Source organism: Rutilus rutilus, assembly GCF_951802725.1.
Source record: "Rutilus rutilus genome assembly, chromosome: 7".
Classification (NCBI taxonomy): Eukaryota; Metazoa; Chordata; class Actinopteri; order Cypriniformes; family Leuciscidae; genus Rutilus; species Rutilus rutilus.
Window position 1 is genome coordinate 41,321,816 of NC_140221.1, and position 18,169 is coordinate 41,339,984.

The following is an 18,169-nucleotide window of genomic DNA, read 5'->3' on the forward strand; positions in this document are numbered from 1 at the left end:
TTTCCTGGATCCTCTGTCAGGAACAGATGGTTACCGCTTCACTGAAGGGGTCTTTTACACACCATAATAGAAATTAGAACTATATCTGATACTCTTATATATGCTACAGAATTATATAACTCTGAGACAGTGTAATCTTTATCCCTTTTAAGATTAATCTGTTTCATCACTTTCTTTCCACTGAACTAAGGCAGACTAAAAGATGAGTTCGTGAACTCAAAATGTTTAAATCTTAAACCAGTTTCAGCCGCTGCATGCACTAAATTATGTTCTTATAATACAATTATGACAATGAAGAACTACATATAAGAATGTAAGCATCTAAGTATCCATCCATCCATGTATGTATGTATCCATTAGGGGTGTAACGATACCCTCATGTCACGATTCGATATATCATGATGATACGATATTATTGAGTATTGCAAAATGGAAATCCAGGCCTAAATCTGAAAGATTAATGGTCTGGCGTCGACTAATGAAAATCTGCCAGCTCGAGGGGCGGCACCAAGCATGCGTTTGAAAATCTCACTGCACGCAATTGGATAACACTACGACCAATCACAACAAGCCCCATTCGCAGCGGAGCTAACTGGTAGATTAGACTCTTACCGTATCCGGTCGGCAAAACAGCAAAAACGCCCTTCTTGCAAAGGAACGATTCGAGCGCCGTCTTCTGTTCCTCTTTTAGAGAAAAAGCCAAGTCTAACTCGTTCATTGTAGCCATTTCAAACAACTGGAGTTCACCCATAGCCATCTTGCAATGTTTACTAATGACTTCGACGTCGCAGCGCTGTCGTCATCTCGCCTCTGGCCCGCCTATATCAGATAACCCGATGTGATTGGTGCAGCTCGGATACAAGGGCATATTTAATGAGCATCATTACTAGACACCAGAGTAAACTCGCTGAGCAAATTCAACTTGTGCTCTCGCGAGAACTCTGGATTTCCAGGGTACCAAGTCATATGATAAAAGGTTGACAAAAAAACGAACTGTTGATTAAAATGCTAAATTTGGTATTACATTGGGTGTGGAAATGAATAGGCTTGGACTTGGTGCTGGAAACCCAATGCACAGGACAATAGAGACACCAGAGTACAAATATTCATGATTCTGAACGAATATGCTTGCACCCTGTCACCCTGTCACTGACTAAAATAATGTAGGCCACTTTTTACTGGTAACATAAGACATTTGGCACTATCAGGACACACAGATATTCCCCCATTGCATTATTATACAGTAGGTCAAAAGTTTGGAAACATTACTATTTTTAATGTTTTCTTCTGCTCATCTTTCTTCTGCATTTATTTTGATCAATTTTTCTATATTGTGATATATTATTACAATTTAAAATAATTGGTTTTCAATTTATTATACTTTAAATTATCATTTATTTCTGTGATGCAAAGCTGAATTTTCAGGATCATTACTCCAGTCTATCACATGATCCTTTAGAAATCACTCTAATATGATGATTCATTATCAAAGTTGGAAACAGTTCTGCTGATTAATATTTTTTCATAACCTGTGATACTTTTTTAGGATACTTTGATGAATAAAAAAAAAAAAAAAAAAAAAAAAGCAGCACATTTTTTAAAAATAGAAATCTTTTGTAACAACAATATACACTACTGGTCAGTAAATTTTTTTTCTTTCTTTTTTTGAAATAAATCAATACTTTTATTCAGCAAGGATGTGTTAAATTGATAAAAAGTGATAGTAAAGAAGATTTATATTATTAGAAAATATATATATATTTTTTTAATAAATGCAGTTCTTTTTAACCTTTTATTCATCAAATATATTAGGCAGCAGAACTGTTTCCAACACTCATAATAAATCAGAATATTAGAATGATTTCTAAAGGATCATGTGATAGACTGGATTTCACATGTGACACTGAAGACTGGAGTAATGATGCTGAAAGTTCAGCTTTGCATCATAGGAATAAATTATTTTTTAAAGTATATTCAAATAGAAAACTATTATTTTAAGTTGCAATAATATTTCACAATATTACTGGGGGTTTTTTTTCAGTATTTTTGACGCAGCCTTGATAAGCATTAGAGACTTCTTTCAAAAATATAAAAAAAATCGTAATGTTTCCAAACTTTTGACCTGTACTGTATATAGTAGTTAATGTAGTACTGACAATAAAACTCTGAAAACTTGTTTTTTTCCCTCACATAGTAATTTTTTTCTTTTTTGGGGGTGAACTATCCACGATACATACTGTTGCTTTTTTGCTTTGCGATATATTGTGACACCCCTAGTATCCATCCATCTCCATCTCTCTCTCCGAACACATTACTGGGGTCACCATTAAAGAAATGACACATGCTGAAGCCTCAAAATATGCTATTCAACACACATAATGTGTTGGCAACATCATAAATAGCTGTTTTGGTTCACAGACAGACAGTAATTTCACACAAATAGTGTATGGGAAAACGAGAAATGCTTACGCCAGTTAGGAGGAACGTGTGGAGCTCAGAACAGGGCATTATTTGAACATGAATCTGCTGGGAAGTTGAACTATTCGGGAAACAGTGACAGATTTGTGTGTTGCACTGGGATGGGCTTTCCTCCTGCACTCTGACACTATAGACGAGCCCGCCTGACTTAAACCACCAGAGACTGACTGATGCACTTCACACAGAGAAAACGTGTGGCTGATCGCTTCACACACACACAAGAGCAGAGCATGCAGAAGACACATGCAGGGTTACGTAAAGGCCGGAAGAAGGCACATCCACAAGTTGTTTACCAGGACATGCTCACACACCTGCCTGTATCACTTACACACAGAAACATCATCTGCACTTCAGTGTCCTGAAAGACGCGCTTCAATCTCATACATAAAGTCCAAAATGTTGGGGTCTGTAATGTTTCTGAAAGAAGTTTCTACTGCTTACCAAAGCTGCATTTATTTTAATATATTTAAAAAATGTGTCAAAGGTGAATTTTCAGCATCATTACTCAAGTCTTCAGTGTCACATGATCCTTCAGAAATCATTCTAATATGATGAGTTGATGGTTTCAGAAATGATTTCTTATTATCATCAATGTTGAAAACATCATGCTGCTTAATATCTCTGTGGAAACTGACAATTTCTTTTCAGGATTCTTTAATAATAGAAAATAGAAAAAAAGAATAGTATTTATTTGAATTATAAAACTATCATAAATATGTATATAGATGATATGATGTCACTTTTGAACAAATTAATGAGTTCTTACGGAATAAAAGTATTCATTTCTTTCTTTTTTTTAAATGTCTAACTCCACATTTTAAGCAGTAGTGTGTATATGGGTCATATTTTACCAAATATATATATATCTTTTTTAACTGTTAACATTTTCATGACCCAAATTCCCATTAATGCGATGCAGCTGGAATTATAATTTATTTTTTATACAATTATTCTCGGTGGTGAGTCTCAAAGTCATTTCTAATGTAAACATATCATTTATTTTATTTCTTTCGATTTTGAGGAAAAAAACTTGATCTGACAGGTTTTGTGAGATTCATCCTTTTATGCCAACAGAAGGAAGAAAAATGGGCAATAACTTTCAGAAACAGTCAGCTTGTGTAATTGGCTCCCGAGGCTGTATGAAACACGCTTGGGTCGAAAAAAAGAAGAAGTAAATAATAGAAAAAAACCCACACAATCAGCAAGAACTGTCAAGGACAAAAGAAAGCAAACATAGGAAACTCCCCTCCAGGAAAAGACATAAAAAAATTGCAGACATAACAACAGAGAACAGCTCTATTGCATGAACTACACAGATTTTCCATTCAACATTCTGGAAATGTAAATCCCATTGGAGGACACAATACCTGCACTCATGACAGGAACAACTCACAGCAATTGGTTTAGTTAGAAAACATCATTTTTTTTATCACTTTGGTCCGAACCCTTATTCAATGAGATATTATAAGGAACGCTCTCATCATCATAAGTCATTTTTGCTTATTAGTATGATTGAATTGGATCATTGAAGATCAACAGCAAAGACATTGGTTAATAAAGTGAGATTAAATACACAAATGCATTTGTGTTATTTCAAATTTTTAATTACTGCGTTACTTGAAAAAGTAATATCATAACTCGCGTTATTTGTAATGCGTGTACCCCCAACGCTGCTCATTATTCATTTACTCTCATGTAGTTCTAAACCTCAATGACTTTTGTGGAACACAAAAGATATATACAGAGTTCATAGTGAGCGGTCAAGCGCTGTAAAGGAACAAAATATGACCAAAACAATTAGCTTGGTGTGCTGTAATGGCACTTTCTTGGAGTGAACTTTATGACTGATTAGCAAAAAAAAAAAATATATATATATATATATATATATATATATATATATATATATATATATATATATATATATATATATATATATAAATAATAATAATAAACAAAAAATAATAACAAAAAATCAAAATAATAATTATTATTTTATTTTTTATATATATATATATATATATATAAATAAAATAATAATTATTATTTTTTTTTGTTTGTTTGATTTTTTTTTTTGATACATTTCACAGATATATATTTTTTTTATATATATATATATATATTTTTATATATCTCTATATCTATCTATCTTACTAAAAACGTACTATTATATTACAAAATGAAAATGAAAATATAGGCTAATTCTAAATATGAATACAACTATAATAAAACTAAAATAACACTGGACCATACAAACAAAAATAAAAATAACAATATTGAGTCATGAACATGCCAAACTTTTAGCAAAATGCATTTATTAATGCCCATATGCAATCATTTAATATGCAAAAAATAGCAATGATTATTTACAGGGCTCAATATCAAGACATGAGCAAACTACATGTGAACAAAACAATCCCTGCCACATCAATGATCTTAAAACACAAAAACTTTCAAATGAGAAAACATAAAGGGGAAAGACCAAGAGGTTTGCAAACACTGCACAGAATAAGATCTAGAAGAGTCCAGTATGGCATATCTGACCCAGAATCAGCTGTTGGTGAGGTGGCTCTACCAGGAGCTGAAGTCTCCAAAACCTGCTCTGCCTTTGTGTTTCTTGGCAGGAGCTTCACTAGTGGAGGGTTTGTCACCATCTGGGTGGGAATGTTTCCTGATGAAGGAGAGTGAATGAGACGTTAAAGTTAATTAGGTTTGTGTAACTGATTCAGTGGTGATTATATATGCGAGTCCGACCTCAGCAGTTTGTTTGGCACGTTTCAGAGCGCAATGTTTTGTGAATCTGTCAAAGTAAATGCAGACCTTGCAAAGAGGCTGTTATTGAAGGAAACCCAAGCTGGACCTTGAACATAATTCTTATTACTCATTTCACAAGCAGAGGTTAGCCAATGACATAATTCCTTTACATAAAGTGGTCTTAAAGGTACAGTAGCACAAACAGCCTCTTTAAATCAATGTTTCATAAAAAGTGGGGGAAAAAATGGTTATGCATTTATTAAACACTTTGAATTTTTTATCTTCTCTCTATCATTTTCTCCTTTCATCTTAAAGAATCTCAATTGCCAGTTCTTTTAATTATTTTGAGCTTTACCATGGTAAATATTGGCCAAAATTTGATTCAAAGCGATAATTTGAGAGTCTTTTTGACCAGAAATATTTCAAAGACAGAAAACAAAGTTCCTCATGCTGCGTTAGCTTGCAAGACTCTTTACACCAATTCGGGTTAATTAATTTATTTTGCTTTGATGTTGAAGATTCAACAGCGACTAGAAAAATTTGTTGTAACCCTGTGTGTGTGTGTGTGTGTGTGTGTGTGTGATCCAGATCTCAGGTGTGAGCAGCAGGTGTTCACATCGCTCTGTACGCATGTGCTTGTCTCTTTAACAGTCAGTCAGTGTGTTAGGGAGAGTGTATGGGAGTGTGTGTGTGTGTGTGTGTGTGTGTGTGTGTGTGTGTGTGTGTGTGTGTGTGTGTGTGTGTGTGTGTGTGTGTGTGTGTGTGTGTGTGTGTGTGTGTGTGTGTGTGTGTGTGTGTATGTGAGAAACAGTGGGGTTGGTGAGGGATAATTAGAAAGATCTCCTGCCATTCTCAGTAAACTTTGCTCATATCCTGAGCCCTGCTGTGGTGTGGGACAAACCCCTCACCAGTAACACAAACATTTGCCAGGATATGACTTTAAGCTTATTTTATATTTAAGTTATTAATTATTAATAACATAAAACAGTAACATCCACTGAAAGCTGTGCACATTATTATAATAGGCTACGACACATCTATCTACCTACCTATCTACCTACCTACCTACCTATCTATCTACCTATCTACCTATCTATCTATCTATCTATCTATCTATCTATCTATCTATCTATCTATCTATCTATCTACCTACCTACCTATCTACCTACCTACCTATCTACCTACCTATCTACCTACCTACCTACCTATCTATCTATCTACCTACCTATCTATCTATCTACCTACCTATCTATCTACCTACCTATCTATCTACCTACCTACCTACCTATCTATCTACCTACCTATCTACCTACCTATCTACCTACCTACCTACCTACCTATCTACCTATCCATCTATCTATCTATAATATATACTTTTTTTGTCTTTTTGACCAGAAATATTACACAGACAAAAAACTAATTTCCTCATGTTGCTGTAGCTTGCAAGATTCTTTACATCAATTCAGGTTAAATTATTTATTTTGCCTTGATGGTGAAGATTCAAAAGCGACTGAAAACACATTTGTAATCCTATAACCTTTAGATAAATAACAACAAATAACTTTTATTTTCAGAACTCAAACAGTGAAATATTGCTTTTAATAAATAGCTTGTTGTGGTAAATATGAGGATTACCAGAGCAAATTTCAAAAGGACTATAAAAGTCAACAGACTAATGAATTACTTGTGTGCTTGGAGGAAAGGTTCTGGTGATGTAACTCATATTTATTACCTTAATAATGATAATTATTTGATCATTATAGAGGTAATAAATATGAGTTACATTACCAGAACCTCCTCACTGTTGTGAGAGGAAAAAGTTCAATGAAATAAATCAATGCAATATCTTGCAATATAAAAAGATCAGAAAAAGTCTTGCAATTTTATGAGGCGGTCGTATTCATCAACCGTGCATCATCACAGATGAGTGTGAACTCACGTGGCAGCCATGTTGATGTATTTGCCCACTCCTGGTTTGAAGACTTTAGGCTTGTCCTCTGTTTTTGCTTTAGCTGAAGCAGAAGTTTGCGCTCTCTCTTCCTCCTGTTTCTGTGCTTCCTTCTCTCGCTCGGCTGCAATCTAAACACACACAGTGTCACATCGACTGCACGCCATGAAAACAACAAATACGACATTGACTACATACATGCACACAAATGCTGACCTGTGCATCGGCTTCCTCATACGGATCCACAAATACTGAAGCGCTCAGCAACTTTATCTCAGACTGAGAAAGTGAAACAGAAACAAGAGATTCAGACTGAGAAAAAACACTCTTGACTCATTAGCATGCTGTTACCGTTTAAGAAATGAAAAGGCAAAGAAAAAGCGAAGTATTCAAAAACTCTGTTGCCCCAAGCTAAAATACAGTTTGCATTTTACATGAGGCAGAAAAAAATGCTTAAAAAAAAAACATGAATAAACGTGACTATTTTCTCTTTTGGCATTCTGGGATTTGACAGCAGGTGGAAAAATATAAACAAACAGGAGGTACCATGAGTCATGTTGCACAACCCTACACTGCTGACACACGCTTCTGCAACCGAATCATACATTTCTGATGCCACAGAAGGGGAATAAATGGAATAAAATAACCTTGGGTTTGTCTGTCTTCGGATCACTTTCAACATTCTCCATCGCTGTGAGAGCCTCTAAACCGCCAACCACTCTAAAAGAGAGCAAAAGAGGGACAGAAATCCTATTAAAACCCCGCTGCAATGAGTAAATGAGGTAAGTATTCAGTGCCAAGTGGTGATAATATCACTAATGAGACTGGATCAAACCCTTTCACTGTAGACGACAATTTTGAACTTTTCTTAAAGTAACAGCACACCCCAAAATGAAAATTATGCAATTTACTTTAACTGTTACGCTCCAAGAAGGGCAAAAAATAAATAAATGAATACGATTTAAGCAGTCCATATGACTAAAATAAAACTCACTTTCAACCTGGTTTTCAGTGAATAATGACTCAAAGTTCAGGCACACAAAGCTATCAAATGGCTTCAAAAGATTCGGAAAATTGTGCAAAAGTTGTATGGATTGCTTTTGTGATCATTTCTTGCTTTTTGCCGTTTTTGGAGCTTGACGGGCGCCAGTCACAGTGCACTTTCATTATATTGACATTTTCAATATACTTCTTTTGTGTTTCACAGAAGAGTCACACAGGTTTAGAGCAACATGAGGGTTAGTAAACAATTTAAGAGTATTCTCATTTTTATTTATTTTTTATTAACTGTTTCTTTAACAAGTAGCTGTAGTTGCAAAGTAAAAAAAAAGTGATGATTCAGTGCCAAGCTGTGATAATATCTTGGATCAAATCTATAACGTTGTTTGTGTGTTAGAGCTATATGTGCACATGCTGTGCACTTTCTCTCTTTGCACAGCTGTGGGACATTTCATCTTTAACAGGGGCTCAGGTTTCTAGGTACCCCATAGGCTAAGGGTCGAGGGGCGAGTGTGTGCGTTCTCACTGCACGTGCTCAGTAAGTGCACAGACTTTCGTTTGCTGTGGGGTGAGGGGTGCATGAGAGTGTGCACAGCAGTTTAGTCCAGGCTTATGCTGACAAGCCTCTGAATTCCACAGCTAGAGTCCAAGGGTTTCCACTCAATGCCAAATGGGCAAAGACTTTCCCTCAGAGTGAAAGTGTGCGCGTGTGCTGGAATGTTCTGATTCAACAGAAGACAAGCTTTCCCCCAGGAAGGACTTCACACACACAGAGAGCGGACCAAATGAAGAATATACCAAAAATGGTACCCCCAAAATAGCTGTATGATGTTGAGATCCATTATTACCACTCAGGACAAGCGAGAAACTCATTCACGGCTGCAAACAGCTATTGATGCACTCTTTGGTCTGAGGGATGTGAATGTACACAGGTCAAATCTATTACTGAAGACAAATCCATAAGTGTACTTACCTTCCAAACACAGTGTGTTTCCTGTCCAGGTATGCGCACGAGCGGAATGTTATGAAGCTGAAAGAAAACAGGAAAAATATTCTCATGTGAACCGAGAGTTTTCGTAACAGGGTAAATTTATATTTAAACTAGATTTGTATTTAATGAGCAAAGCACCAGAGCTTGTAAAGGCAAAACAACAACACAGTGTTGAAGATTAAGGTAAATTTAAGCTTTGATTCTTCCCATTTGTCATTGCTGGTTATTAATGGTTAAACGCAAGGGTAAATTCATATTTAAATTAGATTTGTATATATTGAGCAGTGCTTGTAGAGGCAACAAAACTGTGCTGGTTATGAAGGGTTAAATGCAAGAAAGACCATTCTCAAATCAGTATGCAAATACCATAAGAAAATCAACAAGAATTCAGTATTCAAATTCTCTCTATCTCTCACTCAAATTTCTCTAAAAGCGGTTTATAAAAACCAAAAGTAGCCTAAAGTGGCCTGTGATCCAAAGTTTGAATGGTGTTTGTATGTTCAGAAGTTTGGGCTGAAATAATTGCAGAAGTTTAATACTTAAGGGATTTAGAACAAACACAAACCAGAATGTCTGAAGCTGACAATCACTGTAATGAGCAGATGAAACATACTCACAACTGGGATTTATTTGTGTTGGGTCCTGAGTTAGCCATGCTCAGAATCCCACGACCCGTGTGAGACAGATTAGGCCTGAATTCATCCTTGAATGGCTTTCCCCAGAAAGACTCGCCTCCTGATATACACAACGACAGAAAGAGGATCGACAGGGGGGAAAAATATGAATATTAAAGATCTGTATGAGATTAAGAGTAACACATCATGACACCTGGCCAATAACAACCCTGCTGCATGTGCTATCACGTCTGGTGTAATTGCACTGGAAGAACAAATCCAGAGATCCAGCACAACACAACACAAAAACGACAATTACATTTACACACACAGAAACACAATAGTTTAAATGTAGTGTTATTTCTATGACACTAGCAGCACCAAACAGGATTGCAAAAACATACTTTGGTTCCCAGATATGGCTCAGGTCCCTCACATTCAATGTCTTTGGGGTTTTGTCCTGCCTATGTTCAAAAGTGCCAGCATATCTCTTAAACAAAGCCAAGTGATTTGAGGATAAATCCATGTCCGTAGCACAAATGATGGTGAGGCAATTCACGTACTAGATTTCAATAGGTTTAGTGGTTAATCTCAAATACTTAGAATCAGCAATATGCTCAATTGAAGAAAACATACACTACCTTTCAAAAGTTCGGGGTCAGTAAGATTTTTCTGACTTTTTGAAAGAAATTAATACTTCAGAAATGATGCATTAAATTGATCAAAAGTGACAGTAAAGACATTTATAATGTTAGATATGTATAATGTTATAACTTTCAATTCATCAAAGAATTTAATGAAAAAAAATGGATCACCGTTTCCTCAAAAATATTAAGCAGCACAACTGTTTTCAACACTGATAATAATAAGAAATGTTTCTTGACCATCAATCAACTCATCATATTAGAATGATTTATGAAGGATCATGTGACACTGAAGACTGGACTATTGATGCTGAAATCGCAGGAATAAATTATATTGTATAATATATTAAAATAGAAAACAGCCATTTAAAATTTTACTGTACTGCATTAATCAGTTAACATTAAAACGTTATCAGTATCTTTTAAACGTTAGCAGTAGTCTATTTAATTCTTCCTACAGATTTTACACTGAAATATTAAAGCCGTTCAACTAAACTTGACCCAGATTGTCTTTTTCAATCACTTCAAATCATTTATAAAATGAACCCAGTGCCACATGCATCGTCTTCCGCCACCATAAACAAACACCTCATGCCAAAGGCCTCCAAATCAGGTTCACTAATTAACGCTTCATCACGCTCAATCAAAAGCTCTGCTGGATGCGGCTCTCTCAGCGAGTGTTCGCGTGTGTGCTGAGGCTGACGCGAGACGTTTCTCAACTGCAGGATTTCTGTGACACCTGCACCTACCGAATTCACAAAGTCACGCGAGTTTTAAAATCTTTTGTACTTCTTAACGAGTCGCCGCACATGATTCTAGACGTAGCGTTTTAACGTCCAGCAGCTTGTGTCGTTGCGGAGCGATGGCTTTACAGCGCACCAATTCTACCTCTGAAAACTCGGCACACCCTCATAAACATTCCCCCCAGGTGACATTTCTGCATAATTTATGCCCGTGCTGACATTTCCTACCCCCATGCCACAGACTTGATTAAAAAGGGAGGGAAAAAAAGGGTTATAGGAAGTGGATGAAAATCAACCGGACAGAATAACAAGGCTGACACGATTAAAAACAATGAAAACATGATTTATTCATTTTGAGCACCTTAGGGGGTTCAAGATTAAAATGTTAAAATCCAAAAAGGTAGATGGTTAAATCCAAGGTTAAAACCAACTATCTGTAGAAGTCTATGAGCCAAACGTATCACAGCTGTTGCCCCAAAGACTTTTCTGAAACCAAGTTGAAACTTTTTTTGTTGAATAACTGACAGCAATGTATAGACCCTGTATTATTCCTTAAAATGATTTGGAAGCAGAGCTGAATAGCAATAATCAGAGCTGAATAAAATAATTTTAACATTAAATTTAAGATTAATTCGTTTTTATTCCATTATTTTGCAATAAACAAAAAAAATCATGTCCTCTGACTCATACATAAAAAACTAATTTCACACAAAGGCAACTGAGTAATTCAAGCTTCGTGTCTTGAGTCGGCAGTGAGCAATTAAAAAATTATCTCCGATGAAAATATGTAACTGATTGTGATTAATATGATTAACCTGCAAATCAAACTAAATTGATTATAAATGCAATTGTATGATTGCCATAATTTTAACAAAATAACAACAATTAAGAGACTCTGCGAATAAACATAGTACATCACAGCCGATGACTGCCACAAAACTAACTGGAACTCAGGAGTCTTCTATATTCTATAATATTTCGATACTATATTCTTTGTCATTTAGGAAAGATTTGATGAGCTTTTACTTATTTCCTTTCCTTTGCCAATCATGTATACCTTTATACCTACAAATACACATCTAAAAACGTCACAGATGTCACCGTGAGTTGTGATGTTTTCTGCCGCACTGATCCCAAACTGCTGCGCAAGAAGCCTTGATTAAATTTTGTAGATGAATCATAATCATTGCACATTCATTCACAGCCTAACAGAGCACCATTATTACAGAACGTGGCATCTCTTCAAAGGAACATTGTGTGATTTGACACACTCGTGACTTCTTGCTGCAGCATCCAAAACACATGTGGATAATTTGGTTAATATTATCTATTTTTCAACTAAATGGAGGAAAACAGGATGGCTGAACACATGATCAAAGCTTTCAAAATAATTTAACTAAGCCACGTTACACACTCAGAAAAAAAGTTGTACCTTATTTATTACCCCTAAAGATGCATTAGGATCTAAAAGTGCATATTAATACCTTAAAGGTAACATTTGAAAGAGTACCGTCCCAGTGACAGATTTTGTACCTTTTTTTCCGAGTGTATTATGGTTTTGTATAATGCCAATGTTTATCAGAACATATCTCATATAAGGTATATTTTCACTCAGAAATGTACTTATCCTCATGTTGTTCCAAAGCTTTATGACTCCTACTGAAGCATTTTAACAATGTACTGGTCATTCTTCTATGCAATTCAAACAAAAGTATCATAAGTGTCCATATAATTCTTGCATGTCATACAATACTATTCTTTTATTTATTTTTATTTTTATGAAGAACAGACTGAATTTTAAGTTGTTATTTGATGCAACTGGAATCATTGAACATCACAATTGGTCCAATTATTGAATAAATCACTCATGTTTTTTGAGCTGTATAAGCAGATTCATTAGATCTAACTGATTCCTCCCAAAATTGGACATCACTACTTGCCAAAGGAAAACTAGGATGAATTATCAGTGTACAGCAACATCAATTTTAGTCTGTTTGTCACACAATTGCTATCATATGACTCAAGAAGACTGCTTCATCCAATATTAGGATGCATTTATGGTGTTTGTCACACAATTGCTATCATATGACTCAAGAAGACTGCTTCATCCAATATTAGGATGCATTTATGGTGCTTTTTTGTCATTTTGTCCTTGTTTGCTTTCATTATATTGAAAAGAGTAGTCTTGAAAGTTCTCCTTTTGTGTTCTATAGAAGAAAGTCATACAGGTTTGAAACAACATAATAGTGTGAGTAAATAATGATGATTTTCATTTTTGTGTGAACTATTCCCTTACAAAAAAGGGCATGTGTTTTTAATCATTTAATGAACCTATTGTACATGGAGTGTCACATATAGAGATGGATTGAGGACACTGCAAACTCTTCTCTAACATCCGTGAACATTCACTCAAATGACTAAAAGCACATATTTTGGGCAGGCAATCAACAGTTTGCTCTGATGCAAAATCTCTGCCTCTTTTTGCACCTATTTTCAGGTCAAATGCAAATACAAATCTTGCCTCAATGTGCGTGATGATGGCTGGAAGATAGAAGCTGCTTCTGACCTTCAAATCTAATACTCAACACTTTAAATTCACTCTCTGTTCATGAAAAATCATTCGGTCTACTTCCCTGTTCACTTCTTGCTCTCAATCTTTCTCTCTACACAAGAGTCTCAGGTGAGGCTGGTGCATTTTTTATGGGATTGAATTTTAGATACGCACAAGACCATTCAAGGGAATGGAGAGTGCACAAGCTCTTTACCGTTTCTTTTCCTCAGTTGAACCTGCAAGATTTTAACACTCATGACCACAGGAAAACATCCCTCGCAAATGTGCACCAAAACGGCATTCAGAGAGCTGAGCTCATATTGTCTAGACAGCTCAAGAAAGTCTGAGAAAGCAATGCAATTCTCATCTGATCAACTGAATATGATAAAGAAAGTCAACCTCAATTTTATTTTTTTCATTTTATGAAAGACTAAACGTCGAAAATAATTGTTTCCACTAGAAAAACCTTTTCTGATCATTTTAAGAAGAATCACAAAAAAGAGTCAACTGGTTGACTTAGATTCGTAACTAAAACGATGTATTCGATGTATATTTTGTACTTTAGTGAGGGTAGGTGCCATATTTAACTCGTTGTGAGAGTCTGAAGACAGTAACGGGGGGAGGACCCTGTTTGTAACTGTTAATGCGCAAGTGATCAAAATGACAAGTGATTCTGAACAAATGTTAAAATGATTACCTGTACCAGTCCCTGTAGGGTCTCCTCCTTGAATCTGAAAACAAAGAATAACAAAAAAACAACATTAAAATGCCACATTTTCTAAAAAAAAAAAAAAAAAAAAAAAACTGAAGCTAATTCTTTGGTTTTAAATGGCTAGCAATCTACTTCAATTACTATTGATGTACCGGTCAAGTGTTTTTGTGCCTCCAATATTGAGCATCTGCCGATACAGAGTCGATCCGATCTGATACTTGTAATTTCCCAGTGCTTGGTGCACAAGTCAAGTCAACTTTATTTATATAGTGCTTTTTACAATACTGATTGTTTCTAAGCAGCTTTACAGTGATAACAGGAAAATAATGCAACAAAGTTTGCATTATATATACACACACATGTACTTCAAGTACATGTATATAAAGATACAGGAAAGAACACATCAACCATTTCACATCTATGCAATTTCTTGGTACATTAATAAAATCAAATAAATAGTGAAATTACACGGAAATCAAAGTAAAATTAGCAGGAGAACTCTAGAATTCTCTCACGTATTTCTAGAAAATACAGTTTTGTGAGAATCACCCTTCAATCTTACAGTTTACTTTGCTGGATATGGCAAATGATGACTATATAAACGCGTTAAACAAGATAAATTATTTATGCTTAATTTCATGATAAATATGCAATTAATCACGATTAATCACACGCTTAATCTAATCTTAAAATATTTTTGACAGCCCTGATGATTGGTAGTTATCTAACGCTAGCAAACACACACACACACATATTCAGACACACACTGAATATACTGTAGGAAAATATTACATTCGAGGTAACATCTTAAAATAAATTTATTTAAAGGCCACATTTTAGAATAATAAAGAGAAACTTATTTACCATAAAATTTCGAATAGAGCGGTGGAATACTGTGCCATCATAATATCCTTTCTTACACAGTTTAATAAAGTTCTCTCCTGCCTTGGGGACCTGCAAGAAAAAAACAAAACAAATATCAGTTTTAATGTCAGGAAATGTGATTTATGAAAACGGTTTGTCATTATGACAACACCAGCATTGCAGCACGCTAAACTGATAAAAAAAAAAAAAAGAGGGTTTGAAGAAATGTTTAGACATTTACAAATACTTTGTTGTGAGACCATACAAATCACATGAACAATCAATAAAGAAACTCTTCTGAAACTCTTTTGACTCGAAGATGAACCCACTGAATCTATAGGAACTAGGAAAAAAGTAAAAGTAAAAAGCTCTTACAGTGGGTGAATCTAATGAAATCGGTCAAGAGCACGTCCAGTTTAATGTTTAACCCCAAAATTAATTTAATTACAAAATATTAAAATAAATTAGAAGTTTAAAATAAAAAGAGAAATCTATGTTGGACAATTTGGATTTTTTTCATTGTGACATTAAGCACATTTGACCCCATTTTGTTTATAAACAAAACAAACAAAAACAACCTGTAATTACTGTAATTCAAGAATTATTTAAAAATAATTATTAAATATTAAAATATTTATACATCATGGAAAAATGTATTGCACTAAATAAAATAAAGAAATGTCTGGGCAGGAGGATTTTCTTTATTATATTACAGAAAACGCTTAATTATCATGAAAATAAATCAACAATCTAAGATCTTAATGATATTAAAACAGGCTTAATTTTCTTCATGCAAAATATAACTTATTTTTTCTTATGATATTTGTGGTGAAACGTATTATATTTCTTCATGAAATTCAACCAAATTAAACAGGACTGCAAAACATTCACATTACTGAAACTGCAGTTGGCAACATTAAATCACTTATGAATATTACAGGAAGTGTCCACTGTAACTTCAGATGATGTCTTAATGATTTTTATACAAGCCTCTCAAATCCCATGTGTGCTACCAAAAGGGCCGTCTGTGGGATAAAAAGGCCAATAAACACTTAGGTTTTGTTTGCGATACATCTGCCAGCTTTGAATGTATTTTAAATCTGCTACGTTATTCAGGAAGAGAAAGGCTTGCTTATAAGACATATAAAACATAGCACTGAAAGTTTAAGGAGCTGGTTCCTATCTCACTGTGTAATGTTTATTTGTTCGTTTCTATGGCGATCAGACATCCCTCTCCTCAAATAAAACCTCAGAGAGTCACTAAACTGATGTTGTGCTCAGGAAAGACATTGGGAGATGCAGAAGCAATTTCCACATTAAAGTTTTATAAGTTACCCTGAGAGGAGGTCAAGTATGGAAACTTGTTTTCGCCACTGAATCATGAAAAATTTATATAAAAAAAGTAATTGCGCCATATTCTAGACTTTTTTTTCGCAATTGCGACTTTACATCTTGCAATTCTGATCTTTTTTTCTCAGAATTGCGGGATATAAACTTGAAATCGCGTGTTTTAAAGTCCAATTCTGAGGACAAAAAAAACAAAAAAAAAACACTGACTCACAATTGCGAGTTTATATCATGCAATTCTGAGAAAAAGTAAATTGCGAGGAAAAAAAAAAGTTAAAATTAATTTAAAAAAATACTTTTTAAATGTTTTATTGTGTGGCGGAAACAAGCTTCCATAGTCAAGCATCTCAGGACTTCAAAAGAGTCAAGATTTCAATGTCTCACACTCATGCATGAAAAGCACACAGACACACAAAACAGCTACAAAAATAAAGTTGTCAAGCTTGATCTCAATCATCTGCTCCATCTAGACTTGACATTGTTGCATAACTGGCCACAACCACATTCCAATCTAAATGCCACTAAAAGAAAAAGAAATGCTGTAAAATGTACATCCTTGACAAGAGGGCATTTGCATATAGGCAAATCAAAATGAAAATAAGAAATCGTATTTTGATTACATAAATAAAGCCTACTTTAGACCATTACGATTTTCTGCATTGACTTAATAAAATAAAAAAAATAAAATATCCACATTTACCTCAAAATGCTCATAACCCCCCCCCCCCCAAAAAAAACATTCATATTACAGTAATGCAAAATAAGTAAATAAATATTACTTAAACTAATGTGTATATAGGCTACATATGGTATTGTTTGTTTCATTTTAGGAAGTCACAGTATTAAGTCATTATTGTATTTCTAACAGTAATACATTAACGATTGTCTTAAATGTTATTAAAAGCAAAATAACTTAATGTTTTTAAATGCACCTTTTTGAAGGTTTAATTTTTTTTTTTTGCAATTCTGTTTTGAATTCTGTTTTGTTTAGGAGTGAAATGTGAACATCATTACGTTTGATCTTGACATTTGTCTTAAGATTTCATAAGATTTCATAAGATTCAGTGTTACAGTCAAAAAAGGCCACTGTATACTTTGTAAACATTGCACCACAAACAGAATCGTCACGAATGCAAGCAAATGCAAGAGGGAGGGAGGGAGGAGAGGAGAGGAAGAAAGAAAACGGAGGGTAATTTTCTTATCAATGTGACCTCTTCTCTTTATCCTGATTTGACAAGCACACAACCAATGAAAATACTAGGACTATGAGGACCATGCAATGCTGTTTCTGTGTCCATTAGGCAGTGTTTACCTTGGTTCCCAAGTCACACTGACACACACACACACGCGCTTCTAAAGGGTGTGTCTTATTCTGCACAATGTGTTCCCTTTTCCCTAAACTTTAGTTACGTGTAAATCTAAAATTCAAGGAATTTTCAAACCAAATTAGGTCTTTTATCATGTGGCCTTGTGAAGGCTTAAAGAGATAGTTCACCCAAAAATGAAAATTGTGTCATCATTTACTCG

At 34.7% G+C, this 18,169-nt stretch overlaps 1 protein-coding gene across 1 annotated transcript in view; it reads right to left on the reverse strand.

Moving 5' to 3' along the window:
* Positions 1–4,770: 4,770 nt before the first annotated feature.
* ppil2 (peptidylprolyl isomerase (cyclophilin)-like 2) overlaps positions 4,771–18,169 on the reverse strand; it is a 38,108-nt gene continuing 24,709 nt past the window's right edge. The window contains exons 13-20 of the mRNA XM_084415055.1: positions 15,296–15,385; positions 14,417–14,450; positions 9,785–9,902; positions 9,150–9,206; positions 7,825–7,897; positions 7,394–7,456; positions 7,169–7,308; positions 4,771–5,146 (exon numbers count right to left, since the gene is read on the reverse strand). Of these exons, the coding sequence (XP_084271181.1) occupies positions 5,047–5,146; positions 7,169–7,308; positions 7,394–7,456; positions 7,825–7,897; positions 9,150–9,206; positions 9,785–9,902; positions 14,417–14,450; positions 15,296–15,385 (675 nt within the window). The 3' untranslated portion in view covers positions 4,771–5,046. The remainder of the gene's footprint in view (positions 5,147–7,168; positions 7,309–7,393; positions 7,457–7,824; positions 7,898–9,149; positions 9,207–9,784; positions 9,903–14,416; positions 14,451–15,295; positions 15,386–18,169) is intronic.